Source organism: Cercospora kikuchii (assembly GCF_019650295.1).
Source record: "Cercospora kikuchii DNA, contig_00009, whole genome shotgun sequence".
Lineage (NCBI taxonomy): Eukaryota > Fungi > Ascomycota > Dothideomycetes > Mycosphaerellales > Mycosphaerellaceae > Cercospora > Cercospora kikuchii.
This window is the reverse complement of record NW_025408590.1, coordinates 426,778-448,742: the sequence shown is the minus strand read 5'-3', so window position 1 is coordinate 448,742 and position 21,965 is coordinate 426,778. Positions and strand designations below refer to the sequence as shown.

Below are 21,965 nucleotides of genomic sequence, written 5' to 3'. Positions count from 1 at the left end.
GGAAGGCTGATGTAATTCGTTCTGCCTTACACTACAATGAGCGTAGTGACCGCGCGAAGTGCGGCGTCTATTACCAACTTTTCGTCATCATCTTGAGCTCAACTCCCTCAGCCCTTCATTTCAACCTCCTTCAGAAATTCCCCCATATCCTTCTCTAATCGCAAACTCTCCAACTGACTCTGCCTCGGCACAACAATCCCATACAACCCCAAATAGCAATTCTTGATAGCCACATTCTGGTACCCGTCTTCGATCAACTGTTCAAAGATTTCCGAAAACGTCCAATCATCCGCCCTATCCTGTTCACCAAAAGGCGTGATACAGTCAGAAAGTCGCCCATGCCATTCCCTCAACGAACAACTTCCCCGCTTCTGAAAGAGCACGTCCAAGATGTGCTTGACAGTCAAGCCGCAAGGATCATCAAGAACGCTACTGACTTCACCAATGAGGATCTCATTCCGCTCGACATGGTAGGCTGACCAGTGGAGTGTCATCAGGGCATTGTAACAGGGAGGGTTAGTGATGAGAGCTTTGGCGTATCGCTCAGTGTGCATCGTTCCTTGCGATAGGATGTCCTTGAGATCGAGGTTCAGTCTCACTTTCATCGTGTCTCCAATTGCGAAATGCCAGTCTGCACGATCTCCGGAGTCTTTGTAAAATAAATGGTGCAGAAGTGCGGGTCGGAGAACGATCATGCCACTGCTGTTGGGGACTTGTGGTGGCACTTGGCCTGATGGGTTGCTTCTGGAAACGATCATGTTCGAACTCGTTGGAGCGAGGCGGAAGACGGGTGGAATATGGTTCGGAGTTGGATATGGGCCATAGGGAATGTACCAGAGTCTGTCAAGAAGGATTCTCTCGCGGAGTGTTGGCGATGTTGTGATGAGTTCGTTCCATTGCTGGCAGACGAGGCGGGTTGTAGGAACGTTGTCGCCAGGGAGATGTGAGAGGATAGACTCGAGGAGCTCAGCGGTTTGAAGGACTGCAGTCTCGGCAGGAGAGACGACTCGAGTGTCAGTATTGCCCTTTGTTATTCTTCGAGTGCCTCGAGGGTAGATCTAGCTTCGAGTCAGCGTAGGTAATTCTGTAGATGCGATCCACACTTACCTTCGAGATGAATGCGAGCATTCGAGCTCGCTTGTTTGAAAATTTTTTTCCGGCCATGCTGCTGTCTTGCAGTGTTGACGTTGTGTTTCGTATCCAGGTGTGTATACAGGTGAAGAGAGCCAGCTGTGTCTATAGGTAAAGATATGCGTGAGGCGCTTGCTGGAGGCTGAGCCGTTCACTCCGATCTACCGCCATTCACTCGCTCCTCGCATCGCACCCACGCTTTTCGTCCCGTCACTCTTTCAACCAAAGCTCCCAATCAAAGAACAGGTCCTCTGGCACCATGTCCACCACCAGAACATCCTCACCACTTCTGGCAGAGTACTCTACATTCGGTCCATTTCTCCCCGTAGGTCTCTCAACCAATGCACTTCCCAGAGCGTTCCATGTTCTCCACTGGGCCAGCAACTTCACTAACGATTCAAGCAACCTTGCAGTTCCAGCCCACAAACATCCTTGTCTTGCAGCTCGTAGGGCGTCCAGCCCAGGTTGTTCTCGCTGACTTATGTTCCTCAACAGATTCGCGCAGTTCTGCATCAACATCAGCTGCACCGCGGCTCGCTCATGCAAACCTCCCCAGCCTTTCATTCGTGCCGCGTTTTCTTCCATGATGTCCTTGCAAGTGAACAAGACGTGACAGAGACTGTCCCGCTGTGGTGGCACGAACGGCACATCATCGATAACCAGATCAGCAGTCCCTATGAAATTGACGAGCAGCATTTCGAGATCTTCCATGCGGCGCTCGCCGTACGTGATGAGGAACATGGTGCGAAGGTCGCTCACTTGCTGATCTCGAGTCTTGCCGGCAAACCTGTCGATGATCTGGTCGGACATTTCGAGGGCGTGCTGAGTTGTGATAGCAGGAGGAGCAGCATTGTCTGCAGAGACATCGGCAGTCATCGTGTGCGAACCGTCCATCACGACGAAGAACATCGCAGCACCGGCGATCGAACAGGAGGAGCGGTGCAAGCGAGCGTTGATCAACTGCACAGTGGCAAGACTCCACTCAGTGCTGCCTCCGCTGAAGCCGCGTACGGCCTTCTGCAATTGCTCCTTATCCTCCTCGCACGCACTTCTGTGGGCCAGTATAGTCTTCTCCAGGCTGGCCAATGTGCGCGGATTTGCTCTCATGCCGAGTAAAGCGCTCAGCTCTCGCGCGCGAATCCTCACGATGCAGATTGCATGGTGCGCTGCAAGTGGTACTGAGCCAGAAGCAAGTAGTAGGCTGGCACACTTTAGCACCTTTGCAGCATTTTCAATAGTCAAAGCGTCACTCTTGTCGTCAGCCAATGTGTCAGTGCACTGTGCGAGGCACACTCTGAACCAGAGCAGTAGGTCGTTGAGCTGCTCGGCACCAATGGGCACACCTTTCTGGAGCAACGACTCTGTATCGTCTGCCATGGCTTCCAGTCGCAATCTTTTGGCTAGTTCGTATATCATGAGCCGCAGCATTGGATTGGCAATAGTCTTTGTGATAGTAGTCCGATCCACGGCAGTAAAACGAGGCTGATACTCCAGAATCAATTGGAGGGCCAAGAGATCGCTTTTGCTCGAAGGCAATTCAAACAGCAAATGCTGATACTCCTGGAACACACTCTGCCGCAGCAGCGATTGCATTTGTCGTTCTTGTGATGTTATCACAGGGCTCGCGTCGAATGCCAGAGATGCGAGCACAGCCAGCAGCAACGCGCTTGCGTTGGCACCTTGATTGCTTGAGGTGTTGATCGATATATCGTTATAAAGGTCGGACATAGCTGGTATATCAGGAAAATACAGTCGGTGCCATACAAGCCTGGCGACGATTAGACGAAGAGTCTCCACAAGGCATTGCTTTACCTCACAGTTTGTCCAGATCCTTCATGGTTTCTGATGTCAGCAATTCCAGCAGGGAAAAGTCTCTTGACGGCATGGCGCAAGAGAAGTCGACGCCAAAGGATGCGTCCCTTGCCAGCAATATGGATAGAAGATGCGCCGAATCGAACGTGGCGCGAGCCTTTTCCATCAGCGCTGGCTGTCGTCTCGTCTTCGTCTCCATCCCATTCATACCAGTCGACCTAGGCTTGACAAGCAAGAAGTCGTCTATTTCAGCTTCTCCTTCATCATGAATGTTGTTGGGATCGTTTAACGAATTATCAGTAGATGGTGTAACACTGCGCCGCATTGGAATCTTCATCATGCCTGTCCGAGCCCCAGTAGATGACGGCCGTCCCAGAGTTGTGTAATCAACAATACAATCCAGACCTCTTACTCTGCATCGCTCACATGCCAGGTCTGCGGGTTGAGGTTCTCCATTGGGAGTTGGAACATCAGGTGGAAGAGAGCATTTGATCTTGCGGGCCCGACAATGCTGACAGATGTATCTCGCATAAGCCCCACGAGCCCGTTGTGGCGGCATACTTGCGGTCCCAGATGAGACATTTGCAATACGTCTGACAGTGAGCGCAAGCGCAACTTATGTGGAAGCGTGAAAGTGAGCTGAGGTTGCGCGCGCAACGGCGTTCCGCAGTTCCGCACCACGCGAACGCGAGCTGCGTAGCTGCCCGTCGTCAGAATCCTGCTGTGATTTTGGTCCTGCTGAGCTGACGGAGCTTCACGAGATGTTCCCTCGAACAACAAAGTCTCTTTGTCTGCTTCGAATAGTCTGGATCATTAATTTGCCACGATGATGACCCCTCGAAAGAGAGCACAATCGTTGCCCTCTGAGCACTCCTACGAGCTCAAATCTGTTGTTTCGGACACATCGTCAATCAGCAAAGACCGTTTGCACCGACTGCATATTAGGCAACTTGTGCAGCCATCGGAGAGAACAGTCAGAAACCCGGGCTCTGGATTCTTCATCAATGCTACTCGAGCTGCTCGATTCGTCCAACTGCTGCTCGGACCAGCTCTCATCGCTGTCAACGCTGTTCTGCTTGCACGATATAGATCTCTCAACGATGCTTGTTCATCTCAAGGCACCAGCCCCGACTGTGAGGTATATCGTAAGGCTGTAGGCGCTTTTGGGTACTGTGTCTTTCCAGGCGTCCTGGGTATCTTGCAAAGCATATGGGGTATGCGGGCGACCTATGTAAACCCATTACCGTTGCATACTGTCGTGGGTTTGGACAACCTTGTTGCTGGCTTTTACATGGGCGGTGGATGTGTGAGTGGTCCTAAAGAGCGCTCTTGAGCTGAACAGGGCTGACCATACGTAGACGCTGGCTGCTCTGATCAACGGCTGGAGATGCACAGACTTGTGCCCGATCTTCTACGCAAGCATAGCGCTGTTTTTCGCCGGTGTCGTGCTATCGTACAGCATGATACCAGCCTGGATCCATTTGAGACTCCACGTGAAGCGACATGAGTAGTTCAGATCACTCCGGCTGCGATGTTGGGGCTGTCTCTTTCGCATGCAGGCTTAATCGCTTCAGTCTCAGCATAGGAAGGTGGTAACTCCAGCCTGAGGTTGGGTTCTTCATATGCAGGCGGGCAGTCTTGGTATTCGTCCGGCTGACGTGTTGACATATCGTCGCTGCCAGATTCAAGGTCGACAGGAGTGGTACTTCTCGAGGACATCTGGCTCCCAGCCCCATATTTTACACACATCACGACAAACACCAGAATCGCTGTCGCCAGAATTCCGAGCGTTGCCCAGGCACCGATTCGAACAATTATGATAAAGATTTGATACGGCAATCCTTGATCGGAGAGGAAGACGTTCTTGCTGTTCGCCATAGTTCGATGCAGGAAGTCCAGAGACTGTGTGTTGAAGGTGTCTGCCGAAATTGTTGATCCTGGCGCACTTGAGGGAGTTGCAGTCCTAGCAGCTTCTTGATGTTTGCTTTTGACGCACATGCTGGTAGTTGAAACGGAAGCTGCGCCGCATGTGCACTGCACCAAGCGAAAGCAAACAAAGGCTTTGTGTTGGTGTCTCTAAGCGCCCTTCGCACACAACCAACCGCTTACGGCCGAGCAATGCAACAGCGCCGCAAAACTGCAGCATAAGAGGTAACACGTGCATGCAAACGTCATCGCCTGTGCAAATTCATCTACGTTAGTCCGTTGGCACACGGTAAAAATCGCATACCCAATCGAGCAGCACTTCCGCTACCAGTCCTCAAGATTCGGAGCAGATGCAAATTAAGCATACGACAGCGAAAGACTGATGCCATGTCTCGTTGGTTATTCTGTCTTTTATTCCTGGAGAACTGTTCTCATCCATCCCGACACGATTGAGAGTTTCCGCCTGAACCATTTTCATTCGTGTTTTGTAGACCTGAGAGTCGCTTTTCCTCACGAATCAGAGCTTGGACCTACGACTCACGTTGGCATCTCATCCTCTCCTCGAATGCTGCGCAACGACGTAGCTCACTTTTTGTTGTACGCCTCCCCAATTCCCCTCTGCACAGCAGGTCTCTCAGCAATGCGATCAATCCACTTCAAGAGGTGTGGAAAAGGCTCGACTTCTTCCTTGGTGAAGCCGCTGCGTTCCCAATTCTTGACCCAGGGCCTACATCGCATGTCAGCATTGTACTTCCATCACCTCATCGTTCAATCTTGATGAGAGAAGGAACAGGTGATTCATACCAAGTCTTCACATCCGCAACACTATACTTCCCCTTCCCCTTTCCAGCAAGATACTCGCGTGGTTCTCCGGTATACTTCCCACTCAGATGAATCTCCAACACTCCAAAGACGCGAAGTGTCTCGTTGCGGAAACGAGTGATGGCATAGGGGATTTTCTCTGGAGCAGCGCGGGAGAAGTGGTTGACTTGGCCTTGGTAGGGGGCTCCGGAGCCGTGCCAGAAGCTACAATCAACCATTAGTACAGCTTGTGGGAAAAGAAGAGGGAGAAAAGTACAAAGTCCACTGCAGAGCTTGGTTCCGCTCGAGATCATCGGAGAAGCCGAATTTGTCCTGTTTGTCGGCGAATTTGAGGAGGTAGAAGAGTTCGGCGGAGGTTTCGTGGACGGTAAAGGGTGGGGATTGGGAGTTGTCCACTAAGACTGGAATGCGGCCTGGATGTGATGTTAGGTTTCGTAGAGAAGTAGATTGACGGATAAGCTTGCCGTTGGGGTCGAGACGAAGGAACCAGTCTTTCTTCTGCTCGTTGGTGCTGATGTCGATAATGGTCGTGGTCCATTCCGTTCCGTAGGCGTCTTTCAATTCCTCAAGGAAGATCTGCACGGCCTGGCCATTGGGAGTGTTTTGAGTGATGAGATGAAGACCTTTGGCGTTCTTGACGTCAGCTGGAGTTTCGTCGGTATACAAGTTGTGTGACATTTTTGCTGATTTGGGGGTATACAGTAGCAGAGTCTGTGTCTCTTGAATACAAATTCTCGCAGGACTGGTTCCTTTATACTGTCGATATCGTTGGTAAGCAAGTGTTGATGCAATGCATCACGTCTTTCGACGCCATTGCTGCCCCTCAGGCAGAGCTCTCCCCACACTCGCGCGCGCGCTGCAGCTGCCGTTTGTCAGCCGAAGTACGAATGCGAGCACGCGTCTGCATATACGTGTCGCTGTCAGCAGGAACGCGCTGTGCAAGGGATGTGCTGTCAGGAGAGGAGGGAAGTGACCACCCGGCACGCTGCTCCGTGACTGTCATGGAATTGATTGTGTCGCATCCTTCGAACAACCACCCGAAAAGGCCCCGATGCACAGCGTCGGGAGGTGTCGAGGGACTGGCCAAACACAGGCCGCGTTGGGCCAGACGAGCGGACGCAGACGCTCGCCCGGAAGGCGGTCCCGCGGCCGCCTGTTCGACAACTGCTGAGCTTGGCAGACGTCCGCGAGCAAGGTTGCTTATAAGCTTCACCACGCCCGCCATGCACGCCGCCCTGCTCTGCTCCTGCTGAATTGGTGATGGTATTGCGAATGAGAGGCTAATTTGAGCAACGACTGAATAAAGAAGGATTCGGACAGCAACACCGCAGCCTTTGTGCCGAAGAGGGCTCGTCCAACGCACGACAGCCACGAGCTTCTCTGCAAGTGGCACGGAAAGCTTGACTGCACTTGGCACGCGGCGAACGACATCATCGGCAGCGACAGATGCGATAAGGTACGTGCGATCCCTCCACTGCACCACCACCGCGTCGTGGAGCGACTGGAGTCTGTCGTGGGTCGACGGGGCTGCTGGTGGCGCCGCTGTATGGAGAGGTGCGGCCAGAACACCGCGGGCGATGCGCAGCTGAGCGGCACGCATTCGCTGGCTCGCTGCAGCGCCAGAGACACGCGATGGAGTGATGAGTGATGCGCGAGCGAGCGAGCGTGGCTGAGCAAGAGCATCACCCATCCCTCCAACACCGTTTCTTCCGCCGCGCTCGTCTCGTCCGCACCACCAACAAGCTTCACGCCGCTCGTCGTACCATTGGAGCGTGACCGGCGCGTGTCTGGCGAGACCCTGCGGCCGTTGTTGGTTAACGAAATGCTTCGCAGGACCGCCTCTCTGCAGCCTCCGCCGTCGTCTTGTCGTCGCAACCATTCCGTTGTCGCCTTGGCACCACATCCTGCCGCAACAACACCCCCAACCACATCCCTCTACTCGCCGGCTGCCAGCCGACCGCGTCGCATGCGCGCGCGCCCTGTCGCGACGGCGCCCTCTCGCCACACCGCTGCTCGACACCGACGCGCCTGCGTGCGCCGTCTGCCTTGACCTGCAGCGCGCAGGATAATGCCAGCGACTCCGGCGCGCAATCCCTCGAATACGCCCAGCACCGCCAACTCCACCCCCAGCTCCGGACGACGACTGCTCTCGCGCATCACCTCGCCCTTCGCCTCCAAGTCGCGCAAGCTCACCGATTTCTACATCTCCGTCGACGACCCCCACCGCTCCTACGCCCAGGGCGATTCGGTGACAGGCTGCGTCAATCTCAAGGTCGTGCAACCCATCCGCGTCACCCACGTGGTCGTCTGCTTGCACGGCTTTGTGCAGGTCTATAAGAACCCAGGCTCGCCGCCTGCAGACGGATATCGGGCTACGAGCGCGCACATTGGCACGGGCAGAGGGAGCAAGGGCGGAGAATACTTTGGCAATGGCTTCGCGTCGTTGTTCGAGGATGAAGTCGTGCTGTGTGGAGATGGCAAGCTGGGGGAGGGCGTGTACCAGTTTCGCTTCGATTTGTTGTTCCCCGAACGCGACTTGCCGAGTAGCATATCTGTGCGTGATGCTTCAGTTGATGTCAAGTTCGTGCTGACTCGTCCTAGTTTGAACGCGGAACCATATCCTACATGATCACCGCCACCCTGACGCGACCGACAACGATATCGCCAACCATACAATGCGATCACAAAGTCTACCTCGTCGAGAGGATCGACATCTCGCAGATGTTGCCTCCGAAAGCCCGAACCATCACATTGGAGCCTGTTTCGCGGCGGACCAAGGCCAAAACACAGGCAAGGAAGCTGGCAGACAGTGCCGACCGCAAGACGCGAAAGAATGGCAGCACATCCGGCGAGTTGCAGCGGCGTAGCAGTCAATCTTCCTCCGCAGTCAGCTCCCATCCTGATGGCTTTGAAGGCCTGCCACAGAGTCCCGCAATCACCGACGACAGCTTCGACAGTATACGAAGCAGCAGTGCTGGACGCCCTTCTCAGCAAGACTCCAACGTGGCTTCATCAAGACAGAGCGACGGTGAAGCTGCTCATCGCACCATCACCGCCACCGTAGAATCATTGACCGGCGGGGTGTTGCGAGGTGACAGCATCCCTGTCAAAGTGCATGTGCATCACACCAAGCATGTCAAGAGTCTGCATGGTGTCATTATCACGCTTTATCGCCAAGCTCGAGTCGATCTCCACCCTGCCATACCGTTGGGCCCTACAGAGAAGGGCAAAGAAGCCAAGTATGAAGATTACTACCCCAAGTCCGTTACCGGTCTTGGCGGCTTATCCTTGTCCGGAGCTGGTTCCAGTCACATGTTTCGCAAGGACTTGTCGCAGACCATCATGCCTTTGATCATCGATCCTGGGTCGTTGACTGCTGAAGTCACAGGTAAGGTCCACGTACCCGAAGAGGCCTTCCCGACTATCTCCTCTGTTCCAGGAGCCATGATCAGCTTTCGGTATTATGTGGAGATTGTGCTCGATATACAAGGGAAGCTGTCGACTCAAGATCGCAATCTGGGAAATCTGGGAGGACTGGCCAGCACCGTGCTGCAAGGCCACAGCGCCGACAACATGGGGACGGAGCGGTCGGGAGTGCATCCTTTCAGCGCGCCAGTCATCGACACTGCAGCAGTACGGCGAGATAAGGGTGTCGTGGCGTGCACTTTCGAAGTCGTTGTGGGAACCAGAGACAACGCGCGGAAGAAGGGTAAGCGGAAGGTCTCGATCCCAGAGGAGCCAGAGATGGAAGCGACCCCGACACAGCAGCCCGAGCAGCAGAACGACACTCAAGCTGGAGCGACGCCTCAGCCAGACGGTAACTGGCAGGACGATTACTGGAATCACGCCGGGAATGGCTACGGTTACGGCCAGCAGTACCCGCACAGCCCTTATGCGTACAACGGCTATGACTGGCATGGGTACAATGGGTATGGCTATGGTCACTACGACTATCCTCCCCACACGCATTACGTGGAACCTCCGCCGCCCATACCGATACCGCAAGTCGAGGACGAATCGCAGTTATCCGAGAAGGAGAGAATGAGACGAGCAGAACAGCGGCTGTTGCCCAGTCAGCCTCCAGGGGTCGAAGATGGCGCAGGACCGAGCTCTCATACTGCAACGGCACCGCATCTACCGGATGAGCTCCCCAATGGCCATGGTGCATCAGCGCCGCCGCCGGCCTTGCTGACACCGCCTGCTTATGCGTCCAATAGTGCCACGCCCGTCAACGGGATGTTATCTGTCGACTATGCTCGATCAATACCACTGCCGAGAACACCGGATTATGAGCCTCGGGAAGCAGACACATTATCTGCTTTTTCCGTGACTCCCACGCCCACCGCCGCGCCTTCTTTGCCTCCCACTGACGACAAAGCCGAACTGCAAAGGCGGCAACTAGAACGAGAGGCTTCGGCGCCGCCCATGGACGATAATGCCCAGGATGCTGGTCCGAGCAGCAGCAACAGCAGAGCGCTCCCGGTGCCCAGCGCGCCCACTTTGACAAACGAAGATTTGTACGGCAATGACGATGATGATATGCACCATGCGAGTGTGTCGGATCAGTCGGTTCTACCGAGATATGAACGATAACGAAATATGCGGCGTTTTGAGGTGTTCATCTTGCTTGTTTCCTGGTGGCCAAACATGTTTTTGTGGGATTTTTCGGAGGGCTCTGTGGCATCTGGTTGATAGATGGGAAGGCTCCAAGGTACGCTGGACAAGGGATTGTGTCGGCGCAGAAGAGAAAAGTCTTTTGAGTTTGAGAGTGGCTCGTGTGGCCGTCGGTGGAGTGAGGAGGTCGATGTTGAGCAGTGATACCAAGTAGAGGCAGAAGGTATGAACTATATTTATTACTACTCTGAACTTGTTTTCCTTTTCCTCTCTTTATGCAATTCGTTTTGTCCTCCGTGGCTTCATTCTCTGCTCTCAGTCGCAGCAATCATTCTATTTGACACTGGATGGGCGCATTCGTTGGCGACATGGTTCCGACTGGCGCAAGAGATTCCGGATCGACAACAAGACCGCTGCCATTCGGTCTGGTCTTCTAGTTCACCCTTTTCGTTCGATATTCGACCACATTACCTACCACATGACATATGCAGCATCAGTAGCACAAGAGGTGTTGGAACGAGCGGTGTCATGCTCGTTCTCAACTACAAGCCCGCCACATTGAGCTCTGCATTGACACTGTTGCAGTGTTATGGACATATTCAGGCCGTACGCTCGTCCTCCTTATCCTGCTCCATCGTCCGTCACCAAACCATTATTTGCCACTGTGGAGATGGTGTTGCTGGTAGCGTGTCATAAGACCTCATGCTGTGCTTTTCCGCCCTCTGTTCCTCGTCATGGTCTCAATTCCGCGAGTCTGTTGTCACTGTTGAAGACAGTGCCTCGGGAGTATCCAAGTCTCTTGCTTCCATTCTCCAACCAGTGTGCCTGCCTCGTGTTATTACCTCCTGTGCCAATACCTTCGACTCTAGTACTTCCTGCCCACCGTTGCCAATACAACCTGGCCGGAAGCCGCAGCGGAGAAAGCTATTCCTTTACCGTCAGAATGTATTGCTGGTTTCCGGTCGGCCGTAGGAACACTGTTGACAGGTTCCAAGATTCTGGTGTGTGTTGGCGCAAGCTACCGGTGCAGCGGTCGTTCGACACAAGTTGCTGTACCGTCGGGAGCGGTGTGTTCACTGGATCTGAACGGTTCAACTTGGAGATCAGTTGCGTCTGATAGGGGAAGGTCAGGCTGTCGGGCGCAATAGAGAAAGGTCGGGCCGCTGGGCGCGAGAAATGATGGTTTCGACCGGCGATTGAAAGGCCATGCTTCGTCTGTGAGCTGTTCTACACTGTGGAGGAGTTTTGAACGGAATAGGATGGGCTGTTGGACAGAATGACTTGCCAATAAAACAATTAGCCATGGCGCAGACGGGGAGAAAGGAATGGTAATTGCTCTGAACGGGTAGTCTGCTTCATGTGCATTGCCATAGGTTGTGTATGAGGTACGCTTTGCACGGTATGTTGAGTTTGTGTCATGAGTCTGCTCGAGGATGGTCTCGTGAGGTGGTGAACAGGATATCAGGGACTCGAGGTTTGGTTCGAGATCAGCTCCCGGCTCATTATGCTATGGATGGCGCTCTATCGAGCCTCTTAAATGCGGCATCTACGCTGGGTTGCAATGTTTGTGGCGACCCAACAGTCAGTTCTGTCTGAGTGCTCTGGCCGATCGAAATCGGACACAGCGCTCAGGTTCACAGGCTTGCGCTTCACATGATTGATCAGGTGGCCTGCCCAGCTCTGATCGTTGACTGCTGCCTTGTGAAAGTGACGCGGACAACGATCATTGGTCACGCAAAGGCTGCTTGTGCGTTCAATGACAAAAACGGGGCCAAGTTTGATCGAAGCTGAAGTTGTCTTCAACACACTTTCAACGCCACAACACAACCGTCACCACACCACGTATCGATTCATCGATCCATCCATCCATCATCAACGACTACATCCACGTACAATCAGCACACTAGAGCGCCGCTCACCGTCTCTCTTCGCACTCATCTCCAAGGTCCGTTTGCTGACCACGCACCTCGATATCCCCACCAGCAACTGACTACCAACTCTAGCCTCACCAGAAACACCACCACAACAATGGCCGCTGGTCTCCTCCCATTCCCATCCATCGCCCCAGTCCCCGCAGTCCCCTACGAGACCGTGGAGTGGACCCTCTCAATCGACAAAAACCTCCTTCTCCTCTGCCTCGACACCGACAACATCCGCCGCCTGAACATCTCCTCCATTGCCAAATCCATGAAAATGGGCTTCAGCTCCAGCATGACCATCCCCCGCATCAAAGAACGCTACAACCAACTCTCCGAAGAGCTCATTTCCCACAACTACACTCTCCAGCACTACCCCAACAACCAACGCATCCAGAGTTCCGACAGTCAAGTCAATTGGACCCCTCGCTCGGACAGAGATTTGTTGTTGTTTGCGATGAAGGATCGCACGAATGAGGATATGGGCATTGCGGCCATGGTCATGGGGGATAAGTTTGGGAGGGCGGCGATGAGTGAGGAGCATTTGACGAGGAGGGTGAGGGAGTTGTGGGCGGAGAAGGGGAGGATGGAGGCGGATTATGATGCGGAGCATATGGTGAGGATGAGGGAGGGGAGGTGAGATCGTGGAGAAGATGGCTTGTGTGTTGTTTTTTGGCCTGTAGAAGGTCAGTTTCTCTGAAAATCCGCGGGTGCATCGAGGCAAGGCGGTTGGAATTGAGAGGCGCGTATAGAATTAGTGAGAGACAGAGAACTTGAGTTCAGATGCGCATGCTTCCGTCTCTCTGCATCATACTACGCCCACCGCTTGCCAAATATCGAGCGATAGGAATAGAGCGTGGATCTGGAGAACGGAGCCTGTGGTGTGTTCATCTCCTGGTCAGTGTTGCCAGCAGTGGCACCACAGTGGCAGATATGGCGACAGCTGAAGCACTACAGCGGACGGAGTCAATGCTTTTGTCGTGATCGATCGTATGTTCTACATACTCTACGATCCGCCGTCGAGGTAGTACGAAATGGTATAATTCAACCAGGCACACTGCTCCAACTCAGGGAACCGAATGGACTTCGAAACCACATCCAATGATTTCGCCGGACCTGTCTTATCGCTCACAGCATCCCATCTGCCACTCTTTTGCACCTGCTCAAGAGCATCAAAGTACCCTCTGACTTTCAAGAACTCCACATCAGGATTAGGATTGCCCGTCTTGGTGAATTGTGCGAAATACCCCGAGATCAACTGCGTAGCCAACAGATCGTTGCGGTCGCGCAGAGGGGACTGGACACCATATGTGAAACCTCCTTCAGACCCATGGAGGCGGAAATAGGGCTTGTTGGGGTTGCCGTATGGATAGCCTGGCTCGACAGGGCCGGAGTTGAGTGCGGGACCAAGGTTGCTTGGATCGTAGCCTCGCCAAGTGCGGTCGAACTCGTAGTAGTATGTTGCTGGGAAAGCGCCGGATTGAGCTCCCGCATATACGGTTGCCTCGTCAATGCAGCGGAATGTGATGTCTGTAGCAACGCGCTGGGAAACGTTGAAGGCGTCAAGGGAGAGGTTGCCGGAGTTGTAGCGAGGGAACAGACCGCTGTCGATGATGCGTTGTGCTTGATTTGTTGCGATGCTGAGCGATGTCGCGATACCGTTGACTAAGCTGGTGACATTGCCTTTCGGATAATTAGAGCCAATGGAAGCACCGTCGTCGGCATCGACACCGAAGATGATCGGAACATGAGCCGTGCTGTCGTTTCGTGTGCTGACTATCAGCTGTTCTGTGTTCACGTAGTAGCCGTCTTGGACCACGTAGCGAGCGACATTTGAGAATGTCGATAGCTGTAGGGCAGAATATGCTGTCAAGCACGCAATCTGTTCGTCGATAGAAGTCTGACTGCAGCCCGCTTCTTGAAAGATTTGTTGCCCGGCTCGTTCAGCAGACTCGTCGATCGTCAGATAGCTGCTGTACGTAGTGCCATAGTTTCCGTTGAGTCCAAGAGTCACGCCGCCTCCCAAGTTTGACTGAGCGACACCACCAGCGATCAACTTCTCCTTGATGACAGGAGGAGATCCGAGCAGAGCACGAACAGAACCCGCTCCAGCGCTAGCACCGATGATTGTGATCTTCTTTGGATCACCACCGAAGGCTGCAATGTTCTTCTGGACCCATCTCAAAGCAGTGACTTGATCACCGATGCCATAATTGCCTGTGATGTTCGTTCCAGGAAGAGCCAAGAAGCCGAGAGTTCCCAATCTGTAGTTGATCTCAACGCTAACGATGTCGTCTCGAGAAGCAAGATTACCGCCGTCCTGACCATTGGTACCACGACCATTGCCACTAGTGAAGCCGCCGCCGTGGATGGAGAAGAGCACAGGTCGGAGCTTGGTTTTCGACCCCTGCTTTGGCAAGTATGGTGTTTGGATGTTCAAGAAGAGACAATCCTCGTTACCCGAGCCACCTTGTGGGCAATTGTTGCCGTACTGTGTGGCGTCCAGTGTCTGGCCAGTAGGCGTGTAGACTGAGGAGTAGGTAAATCGAGGTGGTATGTTCGCATACCGGATGCCTTGGAAGCGGAACGATTTCTGGTTGCGGAATCCAGTGTACGTGTTTCCTGCAGCTGCGATATTGACCAATGTGTTGGCGGAAGCGTTGGCGTCGGGGCCGTTTTGTTGATTGCTTTGCGTACAGAGGGCAGGCAATTTCTGGCGAGCGTTGTAATTTGCTGGTGGAAAGCTCACTTTCTTAGCTTTCTGGTCTGCGGACACCACACCATCTCGTGTCCAATATTGCTGGCCCGCTTTCCCGTATCCTGCAGATTCAACGTAGGACAATAGGTAGAAGAAGTCTGAGCTGTAATTCTGCAATGCCTGTCTCGATATCAGGACTTCACTGAGGTCACCACACACTGTTTCGGCTTGTCCTTTGGTTCCAGCATCCAAGAGAATTGCTCCGATGTGGTTCTTGTCGTCGGACGCATTGAGATTGTTCTGGTAGAGAAACCGAAGCGACGTCGTCTTCAGTAGATTTGTATCGTTAGCCTGAGTTGGTGCACATTCGATCAGCCCACCCAAGAGAGTCGTGGCTAGCGTAGCCCGCTTGAGGAAGGACATCTTAGTAGATGTCCTAAGCACACTTGGCGATTGACGATGAGCTTGATTAGCTGAGGTGAACGGGTACCTACTTATGCTTTCCTATTTATCCTAAAAGTGCATACCACTCTAGACTTTTGCGACCGCGGAACCAATTGCCGGCGTTCAATCAAGGCCCTACGAAGCATTTTGATGCAGGACGAAAAGGGCAAGTGATCTACATATTAGCCGGCGTCTGGTCGTCCACCGTTCAGGCTGAAGCAGATGGGGAAGCGGAGCTCGCATATTAATGAAGGTGGAGTAAATTCGGGGTCCGGTCGCTTGGAAGCTCTTGCTCAAGAGCGTCGCATTTGACCTATGTTGAAGGAGAAGTATTCAATAATGAAGCTGGAGTCCGCCAGAGACGCGAGGAAAGCTGTCGTGAAGTCTTGGCAGGCACATTTGTCCATCAGGTCCGGGATCTTGGGGGACAGTAAGCCAATTCCGCCACTTCGAGCACTTACATTGTGGCGAACGCTCTGGACTTGAATTGGACGCGTATGCAATATCGGACCAGCGGATGGGACATCGTCAGCTCGTGGCCCTTCTTGACCGTTCTCGTTGTGTAGAGGCTAAATGGAGGTAGGCTATCGGTAGTGCTGCCAAAGTCTTACGCCTCTTAGTGTCTTGATGCTTTTGCTCATCAGACCGTGCCAGTGAAGCGAGTTTGAGGTTGCACGACCAGATCGATCACAGTTGGCGAAAGTGATGCATGGCCATGCTACCCAACACAGATGTTGCCTCCGAGAACCAGAGACGGGCTGCGGACCAGGGGACCCTCGCATGGCTGGCCGATTCCTAGAAATGGCACTGTGTATTTTCGTGGAATTCGTTCTCTGGCGCGTGATGACGGACGCCACTTTCTCTGTTGTTTTGCTTGCGACTTTCTCTTTGTTTTGCGCGAGACCAGACGAGACAAAACCCCAGTCGTTGCTGCCTCAGGCTGCAGCGTCGATCGGCGACCTCCGCGTGTCAGATTGCTCAAAGATACGCCTTCAGAAGGTCGACTTCACCTCTTCCCTACACACACTAGATCTGCTTTGTAGCCTGTGAACACAACGCACCTGCTCACCCATGTTGCTCAAGCCGCAGAGACTGCAGCGCAAGTCCGGCTGGCTCGACCAAGGCTGAAGACCACAACCCCTTCGCCACCCAGACGCCGGAATTGGCCAAGATTGAATCCATCCTCGCATAAGCCATGGCCGCCGAAACGCAGCTGGAAGCGTATAATGACTATATCGAGGAAATGCGAAAGACCGAGTACCCAATGTTGAAGGACGATGCTCTCTATCTGGATCATGCCGGCACAACCCTGTACAGCAAGACCCATTTGGATCGCTTTCATGCTGATATGCTGGCAAATTTGTACGGCAATCCACATTCGGCGTCACCTTCAAGTCAGAAGTCGACCCTCGAGGTTGAGGACATCAGGCATGAGGTTTTGAGGTGGTTCGACGCCGATCCTGACGTATTCGATCTGGTGTTCACGGCGAATACTACAGCTGCGATCAAGCTGGTCGCAGATGCTATTCGCGAGTCGGAAGGCGGGTTCTCATATGGCTACCATACCGACTCACACACAAGCCTTGTTGGCGTACGAGAACTTACGAGCGAGCATCGCTGCTTCAAATCGGATGAAGAAGTGGAGGCATGGCTCGCCGAGGGCGCGAGTTCTCCTGGCACTCAATTATTCGCTTATCCCGCGCAGTCGAATATGAATGGCCGCAAGCTACCTCGAGAATGGGCGCGCAAATGTAGGGACCATCGAATCTACTCCTTCCTTGATGCTGCTGCATGCGCTGCTACGTCTCCCCTCAGTTTTGCCTATGCAGAGTGTGCAGCAGACTTCACTGCTCTGAGCTTCACAAAGATGTTCGGATTTCCAGATATGGGAGCGCTGATTGTCAAGAAAGATTGCTCCCATCTGTTCCAACAGCGAAAGTACTTCGGTGGCGGAACTGTCGACATGGTTGTGTGTCTGAAGGAACAGTGGCACGCTTCCAAGACAGGCACATTACATGAGCAGTTGGAAGATGGGACGCTACCTGTGCACAGCATCTTGGCGTTGAAATCGGCTATGCAGACACATCGACAGCTCTATCAATCCCTGGATCGCATTGTCGAACACACTACAGCCTTGTCGAAACGCCTATACGATGGACTGGTTGCTCTCCGCCACGCAAACGGTCGTGATGTATGCCAAATCTACGAACATACAAGATCAAGGTACGGAGACGCGGAAACGCAGGGACCGACCATTGCATTCAACATGAAAGATGGGAGAGGCAATTGGGTGAGCAATACTGAGGTGGAAAAGCTCGCAGCAATCAAAAACATCCATCTCCGAACCGGCGGTTTGTGCAACCCAGGTGGTGTGGCAAAAGGGCTCAATTTAGAGCCTTGGGAGATGCACGAGAACTTCTCAGCAGGCTTTCGCTGTGGCAATGACAACGATGTGATGAATGGCAAGCCTACCGGAATGATTCGCATCAGTCTTGGCGCGATGAGTACCAGAAAAGATGTTATGAGGTTCCTTGAGTTCGTGGACGAGTTCTTTGTTGATCGAACTCTTCCCGTTATCTCTCTGCCCCCCTCACCCATGTCTCTGAATGGGACGTCAGAATCGCGCTTCTATGTCGAAAGTCTCACAGTTTACCCCATCAAGTCTTGCAGTGGCTGGCAAGTCCCGTACAACACATCGTGGGATGTCCGTCGCGAAGGTCTTGCATGGGATCGAGAGTGGTGCATAGTCAATCAAAGCACTGGTGCTGCTCTGAGCCAGAAGGCCCATCCCGCGATGGCTCTGATACGGCCGGAGCTCGATCTGAAGAGTGGCGTGCTGCGAATCAGACAAGCGAGCACCGCGGAGGAGATCAGCGTACCATTGTCCAAAGATCCGAGACAATTCGAGGCCAGTCAGAAACTTGGCAACGCGTCCGTTTGCGGCGACAAAGTCCAAGCACGAGTCTACACTTCAGCTGCCATATCTGACTTCTTCACGAAATGTCTTGGTGTGCCTTGCACTCTTGCGCGTTTCCCAGCTGCGACGCTGACCTCACCTTCCGTCCGGCATAGCAAGGCACATTTGCAAGTCTCTCAGCCTAGAACTCAGCAGCCTCGGCCTATCCTCCTAAGCAACGAATCACCCATTCTGACCATCTCCCGCTCATCCCTCAATCGTCTGAACGAGATAATCAAGGCGAAGGGCGGTAAAGCTGCGCACCCCTCTGTCTTCCGAGCCAACATCGTTATTGCAGAGTCTCCTCTCCTGCCACCTGGCCAAGAACAGCCTTATGCTGAAGACCACTGGATAGGTATGAGGGTAGCCAATGTAGATTCGAAGGTCGAGTTCGAGTTTCTTGGTGGCTGTAGGAGATGTCAAATGGTTTGTATCGATCAAACTAGTGGGGAGAAGAACCAGGAGCCCTTTGTCACATTGGCGAAGACGAGGAGAGTTGACGGGAGGGTGCTATTTGGCGTGCATACATCATTATCGACGGGGGCGGATGGGCCTACTGCTGGACAAGCGACGATTAGGGTGGGAGATGTGGTGACAACGTGGTGAACTTTCTGCTAGCGTTGTGCAACAGGGAAGACAAATGAGGACCAGGCCGACAAACAGAAACATGGAGATACTAGATCCCAATGAAATGGAAAATTAAAACGGATGGCAAGACTTCGTAAAATGTATTTTCAATTTGATTCATCTTTCCTCAAACAACGACGTCGGCCTCGACGAAGAACCTGACCAGAAGCCACCTCATATCCTCCTCCCCATAATCGTCATCGCCCTTCCACCCCTCTCCTCATCACCCTTCCACCAAACCTCAAACCCGCTCTTCTCATAAGACCTCACCAACTTCCTCTCCGTCTCCAAATAATCTTCATCCGTAGCTCCTTTCCCCTTAACCTCTTCCATCGTCGTCCGAAAAGCCGCAGGAGACAAGATCATCGTCCCTCCAGGAAACAAAACACTCGGAGATCCGAGCGTCGTGATCCAGGACAGAATGTTTTGGAGAACTCCTTGAGCGAGCCCTGTGCCTCGGAAGGGTTGATGGAGGAAGAATTCGGGAATGTAGAGGAGTTGGTTGTTGGAGGGGCCGGCCAATGAGATTCGGGGGAGAAGATCGTCGAGGTGGTCTGAGAATTCTGGGCGGACTTCTCCAGCTTTGGTGTAGATGTTTTGGAGGGTTAGCTGGAGTTCGTCGAGGCCTGAGTGGGTGGGCTCAGAGGCGGTGTGGTGGTCGAGAGGGCGGATGTTTGGGCCTGGATGGAGGAGTTCGGCTTTCCAGCGTGATGCTTCAGGCGTGATGTCGACGAGGGTTGCCGTGAGGTACCCTGATCTTGGCTGGTCTTCGCCGGAGACTGATGTGAGGCGACGGGATGGCTTTGCGGGTGCGTCTGCGGCCAGCTTGACGTCGATGAAGAATTCAACGCAACTTGTGTATGCCTTGTGGGCCGCGATGCGGGCGTTGAGGGTAAGACGGTACTGGCTAGAGGCGTTGTCGTTGACGTTCGTCACCCTCGTCAAGGCTTGGAAGGATGAAGCGTTGGACGGATGCCGAGCGATCTGCCGTGAGGCAGAGCGATTCTCCTGGAATCCAGCTTCCGCTGACCGCGGTGCCTTCCTTTTACGTGTGTTCAACACGACGTTGACCTCGGAATCGTCCTTGGCACTGGTATTGTCAGTCCTGTTGATCTGGTCAAGGTCCATCGCATCTTCCTCACCACGGCCATACTCAGGCATGTTCATGCCGGAACTCGAGAGTCTCTTACGACGACCGACAACGATCGTGTCTTCGTTTTCGTCTTCGTCCTCTCCGTTTTCGTGCGCAGGGCTGTATCGTCTGCGCTGTCTTTTACGAGGAGGAATGACAATGTCGGACGAATCCGACTCGCTGTCATTATCAGCCTCTGCGTCTTGAGCGGGATCGACGATCTTCTTGTCGCTGATCTCACCATCGGCACCATTGCCTTCGGCATCGACTTCCATTGCCTCGACGGGCCCTTTTGGTTGATTAACGGCTGTTACGGGAGCAGAAGAAGAAGCAGCTGCACCGTCCCTCCGACTGTTGGACGCCCGAGTGCTTCTTCTCCGTCCAGAAACCGCACTCTCTTCCGCGGCTCGCTCCCTTTCGCGTCTTTCCCTCCAAGCCGCTTCGGCGTCCGTTTCGTACCGGAAGTTTCTCCACATCTTGCAATGTCTCTCGTAGAAGGTTGCCGACCTGCGGCTTGATGATAGTTCTTCGAGGCTGATAAAAGGGGCTTGCTCTTGAATCCTCGATACTAGTCAAGGTTGATTGCTTTCCAAGTGCTCTTACTTGTCGAAGTGCGTTGTCTTCGAAGAAAGGAGAAGAGCACTTGATGCATCGAGCGGCAGAAATTTGATCTTGCGCGAAAGAGTAGAGCATTGTGAAGTTCCCCTATCTCGGTGACAAAGAGGTTATGCATAGTCGCGAGTGACTATGCTGAAGATGAATGGCATTGTGAATGTCTTTGTCCCAAGATCAGCAATGCCGTCTTGTCACGGCTGCTAGACGTCCGATGACACGCCGCTGCATGTAACTAGCGGAAACCCGGGCCTCTGAACTGGACACGAAATCTCCATCGCTAATATCCGTATCGTCGCCTGGGCCGCCACGAATTCCGCTGCCATGCTCTGAGCCTTCTTCCGGGCCTTGTTCCTCGTCGCTGGAGTCACTTGATGCAGATGGACAGTCAATGTTAAGCATCTCTTCGTCGTCGGAGAAGAGTGGCTTGTAGACGAGCCGTCTGAGCTTGAACGGTGCGTACCGCGTCAGGGTAGAGTATAGTGCTGTGGTGAAGTGTGTATAACGGCATAGTATCGTGTGTATAGAAGAGCATCTTTAAAAGACCCGTGACTATGAGGGATCGTGAGTTCGAAAAGCAAGGGAGCGAAAAGGAGAGTGGGAGTGAGCGGAATGGACTGAAGAAATGGACATGCAATTAACCATCATCGATGATGGCGCAATTGAGACAAGAGTAAGAAAGATTCCGCCTCCCTTGACTTAGCCTTTTTCCCAATGTGGGTGGGGAAAAGCAATCAAGCCGCCAGCCGGTGTTTAGTGATGTGATGGGCTTGGAATCCACAAGGAAATGTGCGTCGACTTGCAATTCCAATAACAATGTTTTGTCCAAAGAGATCGTTCACTACTCGCCTCGAAGGATATCCTGATAGTTGGGGACAGCCGGGAGGTTGTTTCGATGGTCATATCTGAAGTCATTGCCTAACAAGGACTGTCTAAATATGGCTAACATCGAAGCGTCTTTTTGAATATGCTGTATTGTATGGGCTACGAGTGCACGGATCGAGACGCGCTGAATCTGTCTTGCGCTGATTTCGGGCTCGAAAATCAAGCCGATAGGCCTGTCTGTGGGCGAGCAGAGCTGCAGCCTAGCCAACTCCGCATTGCGGAGTTGTTAGCCGAGATGAGGACGCCTTGCAAGGCTCGTGGCACAAACGCGGACGCGTAGGCTGTGCGACAATAGGCTGCCCAAAGCAGGCGAGGCTCCGACTCGGCGGAGGAGTGATGCAACTTCTATGCCACGCTTCGGGGCAGTCTCCGCCGAGGACAAACAAGACG

At 53.4% G+C, this 21,965-nt stretch overlaps 10 protein-coding genes across 10 annotated transcripts; 4 read left to right on the top strand and 6 right to left on the bottom strand.

Annotated features, from left to right (window-relative positions):
- Positions 1–107: 107 nt before the first annotated feature.
- Positions 108–1,164, bottom strand: CKM354_001229600 (uncharacterized protein; the record flags this gene model as incomplete). Its single annotated transcript, XM_044807816.1, has 2 exons — positions 108–1,058; positions 1,108–1,164. 2 exons carry the CDS (start codon positions 1,162–1,164, stop codon positions 108–110), a joined length of 1,008 nt encoding a protein of 335 aa, XP_044663751.1.
- Positions 1,165–1,341: 177 nt separating this feature from the next.
- On the bottom strand, positions 1,342–2,859 carry CKM354_001229500 (uncharacterized protein; the record flags this gene model as incomplete). The annotated part of the gene is made up of 1 exon (XM_044807815.1): positions 1,342–2,859. One exon carries the CDS (start codon positions 2,857–2,859, stop codon positions 1,342–1,344), a length of 1,518 nt encoding a protein of 505 aa, XP_044663750.1.
- Positions 2,860–3,769: 910 nt separating this feature from the next.
- On the top strand, positions 3,770–4,454 carry CKM354_001229400 (uncharacterized protein; the record flags this gene model as incomplete). Its single annotated transcript, XM_044807814.1, has 2 exons — positions 3,770–4,249; positions 4,302–4,454. The coding sequence occupies 2 exons, from the start codon at positions 3,770–3,772 to the stop codon at positions 4,452–4,454; spliced, it is 633 nt and encodes a 210-aa protein (XP_044663749.1).
- A 1-nt stretch (position 4,455) lies between these two features.
- On the bottom strand, positions 4,456–4,821 carry CKM354_001229300 (uncharacterized protein; the record flags this gene model as incomplete). Its single annotated transcript, XM_044807813.1, has 1 exon — positions 4,456–4,821. The coding sequence occupies one exon, from the start codon at positions 4,819–4,821 to the stop codon at positions 4,456–4,458; it is 366 nt and encodes a 121-aa protein (XP_044663748.1).
- Positions 4,822–5,454: 633 nt separating this feature from the next.
- CKM354_001229200 (uncharacterized protein) lies at positions 5,455–6,369 on the bottom strand (the record flags this gene model as incomplete). Its single annotated transcript, XM_044807812.1, has 4 exons — positions 5,455–5,596; positions 5,674–5,895; positions 5,948–6,104; positions 6,156–6,369. 4 exons carry the CDS (start codon positions 6,367–6,369, stop codon positions 5,455–5,457), a joined length of 735 nt encoding a protein of 244 aa, XP_044663747.1.
- Positions 6,370–7,759: 1,390 nt separating this feature from the next.
- On the top strand, positions 7,760–10,284 carry CKM354_001229100 (uncharacterized protein; the record flags this gene model as incomplete). The annotated part of the gene is made up of 2 exons (XM_044807811.1): positions 7,760–8,245; positions 8,293–10,284. The coding sequence occupies 2 exons, from the start codon at positions 7,760–7,762 to the stop codon at positions 10,282–10,284; spliced, it is 2,478 nt and encodes an 825-aa protein (XP_044663746.1).
- A 2,049-nt stretch (positions 10,285–12,333) lies between these two features.
- On the top strand, positions 12,334–12,861 carry CKM354_001229000 (uncharacterized protein; the record flags this gene model as incomplete). Its single annotated transcript, XM_044807810.1, has 1 exon — positions 12,334–12,861. The coding sequence occupies one exon, from the start codon at positions 12,334–12,336 to the stop codon at positions 12,859–12,861; it is 528 nt and encodes a 175-aa protein (XP_044663745.1).
- Positions 12,862–13,227: 366 nt separating this feature from the next.
- On the bottom strand, positions 13,228–15,342 carry CKM354_001228900 (uncharacterized protein; the record flags this gene model as incomplete). Its single annotated transcript, XM_044807809.1, has 1 exon — positions 13,228–15,342. One exon carries the CDS (start codon positions 15,340–15,342, stop codon positions 13,228–13,230), a length of 2,115 nt encoding a protein of 704 aa, XP_044663744.1.
- A 1,216-nt stretch (positions 15,343–16,558) lies between these two features.
- Positions 16,559–18,925, top strand: CKM354_001228800 (uncharacterized protein; the record flags this gene model as incomplete). Its single annotated transcript, XM_044807808.1, has 1 exon — positions 16,559–18,925. One exon carries the CDS (start codon positions 16,559–16,561, stop codon positions 18,923–18,925), a length of 2,367 nt encoding a protein of 788 aa, XP_044663743.1.
- A 195-nt stretch (positions 18,926–19,120) lies between these two features.
- Positions 19,121–20,554, bottom strand: CKM354_001228700 (uncharacterized protein; the record flags this gene model as incomplete). The annotated part of the gene is made up of 1 exon (XM_044807807.1): positions 19,121–20,554. One exon carries the CDS (start codon positions 20,552–20,554, stop codon positions 19,121–19,123), a length of 1,434 nt encoding a protein of 477 aa, XP_044663742.1.
- Positions 20,555–21,965: the final 1,411 nt, after the last annotated feature.